Raw genomic sequence first — 3288 nt, forward strand, 5'->3', positions numbered from 1 at the left:
TCTGAGTGCTATTTCGATGTTGGGATATATTTAAATTAAGTTTTTTCATGTAAAATTTGAAGAAGTTTGGAAACATTTTTTTGCTTATCGTCAGCCAGTTGTATTATGTGTACTTTTAAATGTAAACATTCATTGATTAATTCATTTAAACCCATATCATGATAGTATATTTCATTAAGTTGTGTAGCTCCTTTAACAATATCATCATGTGATAGACGTTCGAACATGACAATAAAAGCAAATGGAAAAAAAATTTTTGATACGCAGCTCTTCTCTTGTTAAGTTCATTCAATAAATGATCTAAAATTACTAAAAAGGTATCAATTTTAAATTTTTCTCTTCCAGAAGTAATCGAATCATTATGTGGAGTTTCATCATAAAAAATTGATTTAATTTTTTTACGAGTTTTTAAATCTTTATATTCTTTTGTAACAGATTTTTCAATTGCTTTTCTTTCAAATTCATCAAAATGTTTCACGAGTATTTGTAATAAGTTGAATTAAAGAATCGTAAAGCTCAACCACGAAACCACAATCTATTTCAACTTTTTGTAACTTCTTACTAACTACATTTAACCTGTTCAATAGAAAACCCCATAGTATAGACATAAAGCAAGTCTCTAATGATTCGAGTTTATTTAATAGTCCTTGTGATTCGTTTCGAGTCATATTATTTTCTGTAGTAGCATTCATTATATATGTTAAGGCATTGATAATTTCAGACCAATTTTCATTAATACTCAAACAAGCTGCATCTCTTGATGACCATCTTGTAAATAATGAATGTTTCAACATATGAGTTCCCGGTTTCAAATTATTAATGAGTATTTCCCAACGATGAGTTGAAATAGTAAAGAACGTAAACAAATGTTGCATTAATCCAAAATATTTAACTTCTTCTTTTGAACTGTATGTCGGACATATTATTAGCGTTGTCATATGATTGTCCCCTACAGTTGGACCAATCCAAATCGTAAAATTTTATGAGATCATTGACTACATCAAATAACTCTGCAGACTTATGACCCGCTTTTGGTATAAATTCAAGAAATCGTTCAACTAGTAGACCTTGGTCATTTACATATCTCACAATAAAGGAAAGCTGATCAATGTGCGTAATGTCAGGAGTTGAATCAACTATAATGGAAAAGTAAATTCTACGTTTAATTTCATCAACAGAATATTTGTTTACTTTTTCCGCCATAATAGAAATTACTTCTTCAAAAACAGTTGATGATAAATATGATGTTGATCCTCGACCGGCATTACCATATTTATTAATATTTTGGGCCAAAAATGGATCGAATTCAGATATTAATTCTAATGACATAAGAAAATTTCCATTTTTCGAAGAACCAATTAACTCGTTGTCACCCCGAAAAGGGAGTCCCCGTAAGGCAAGGTATTTAACCACGGCAACAATTAGCAATAAAATATTTTTCCAATATTTTTTTTCCCATCAATTTGATTCATTAATCTTGAATCTACTCTTTCCTTAGTTTGATTGATGTCTTGTATTTGAATCAAATAGTTTTTATGATTTAATATAGAAATTTTCGAAATTTAGTATAGAATTTTTTGTTTTAACCTCGAACGAGCGTTTTTCCAGTCATTAAAACATGTAGTAGCCAAATCAGAGTCGTCACGAAATAACCAACAAGGTGCGCAAATTACAGTCCCTTTAATTTCTGAGTAAACTAACCACGTTCTAAGAATTTTTTCATTGTTTGATAATATCCTATAGAACATAGATTTAGTTAAATATCTACTTTGGTCAGAATATATCCGTTTGGAGTTTGAAAAGTCTGAGTTCATATTTTGATCAACACCGCGTGATGCCACAAAGTGAATAAAGTCGGTTGTTCGTATCCGTTGAGATGGATCTTTACTGAAAATACTTGTTTTAGTTTTATTTTGTAACTCTATCTCTGTACTGTCATTAAAATAAGTATTTTTTTTCAATTACATTCTGTACTGTTTCAATATCCCCGGAATCTATGACGCTAGAAGATATTTTTGGACTTACACTTACTGACGTAATTACTTTCTTACTAAATAGTGTATTAATTTTTGGGACATTTTCTAAAGCCAATCTTTGTTTTTCCAATTTTTTCTTGGCCAATTTGCTATATTTGCCTCCACTTAACTTTATAGTTATTAGTTTACTTTATTTTTATAGTCAGGTTGATCTATAATAGTATATCATTTGATATTAAATTAATATGTTTAATAAATAAAAATAGAATAATAATGATAGTATTTAATATTAAATTTGCGATTTCGTATTGATATTTAAGAGTTGATAAAATGCATAACTCGTACTATTTTATGGTAAGACGCTTATTAATGACAAAACCTACATAAACTTTAACGTATATTAAGACATATCGATTTAAATTTGTTACACTAATTTATTGTTAAAATAAAATAATTAATTGATACAATAAAGTACATACCTTAAGGCTTAAGAAATCGCTGCTGCATTTGTTATAAACAAATGCAAATGAAAGACCAGTCAATTTCGTTACGGCGTGGTGTATAACAAAATAATAAACCTAGTACGAGTATCTTATAATTTAGATATAATATTTGAGGCGTCATCGCTTATCGCAAAAATTTTCCCACATTGTACATTATCTACTATAATAATAATTATTATTATGGGATACGGGTTTTAATGCTTCTTTCCTTCACGATTTACTATTAATATAATAAAATAATACGTTCAATTCCGCGGCCTATTCGCCATGCCGTTACCGCAACGAATTTCCGCCCGGTCGACTATTGTAAATATATATATATATTGTTATTTGTCATATATTTCTGTACACACACTGCATACCATTTTAGAACCTACAAATATATTTTCTTATACTTTTATAACTAATAATATTATTTCATATATTATATTATTGCATATTTTTATAATTTATATTTAAAATAATATCTCAACGTAGTTTTTGGTCACATCAAAAAAAAATTGCGACCCTAGGCTTTAGCCTACACAGCCTAAGCGGTAATACGGCCCTGGTTGTATGGCTCTTTAAACACGAATCCTTGCTTTAGCTATGGCTTCAGTTTGTAACACTTTTTCAGGTATAAACTGAGCCACTGAGGAATATCTAAAAAGGGAGTAGATTAAAAATACTACAGGGGGTAATATATCTCTTATTAAAAACCTTTGACAGCTAAAATAACATCTCTAGAACTAATTGATTTAAAAGCCCACATTTGTTGATCTTGTCTACTTATACTCTCAACATGGCATTGGTAATGGTAGTGAATTTCT

The 3288-nt window shown here is 29.2% G+C and overlaps 1 protein-coding gene across 1 annotated transcript; it reads right to left on the bottom strand.

The window, feature by feature from the left end:
* Window positions 1-888: 888 nt before the first annotated feature.
* On the bottom strand, window positions 889-1329 carry LOC113560068 (52 kDa repressor of the inhibitor of the protein kinase-like). The gene has a single exon (XM_026965848.1). The coding sequence runs from the start codon at window positions 1327-1329 to the stop codon at window positions 889-891; it is 441 nt and encodes a 146-aa protein (XP_026821649.1).
* Between the last annotated feature and the right edge of the window lie 1959 nt (window positions 1330-3288).

Source organism: Rhopalosiphum maidis, chromosome 3 (genome assembly GCF_003676215.2).
Source record: "Rhopalosiphum maidis isolate BTI-1 chromosome 3, ASM367621v3, whole genome shotgun sequence".
Taxonomy (NCBI): domain Eukaryota; kingdom Metazoa; phylum Arthropoda; class Insecta; order Hemiptera; family Aphididae; genus Rhopalosiphum; species Rhopalosiphum maidis.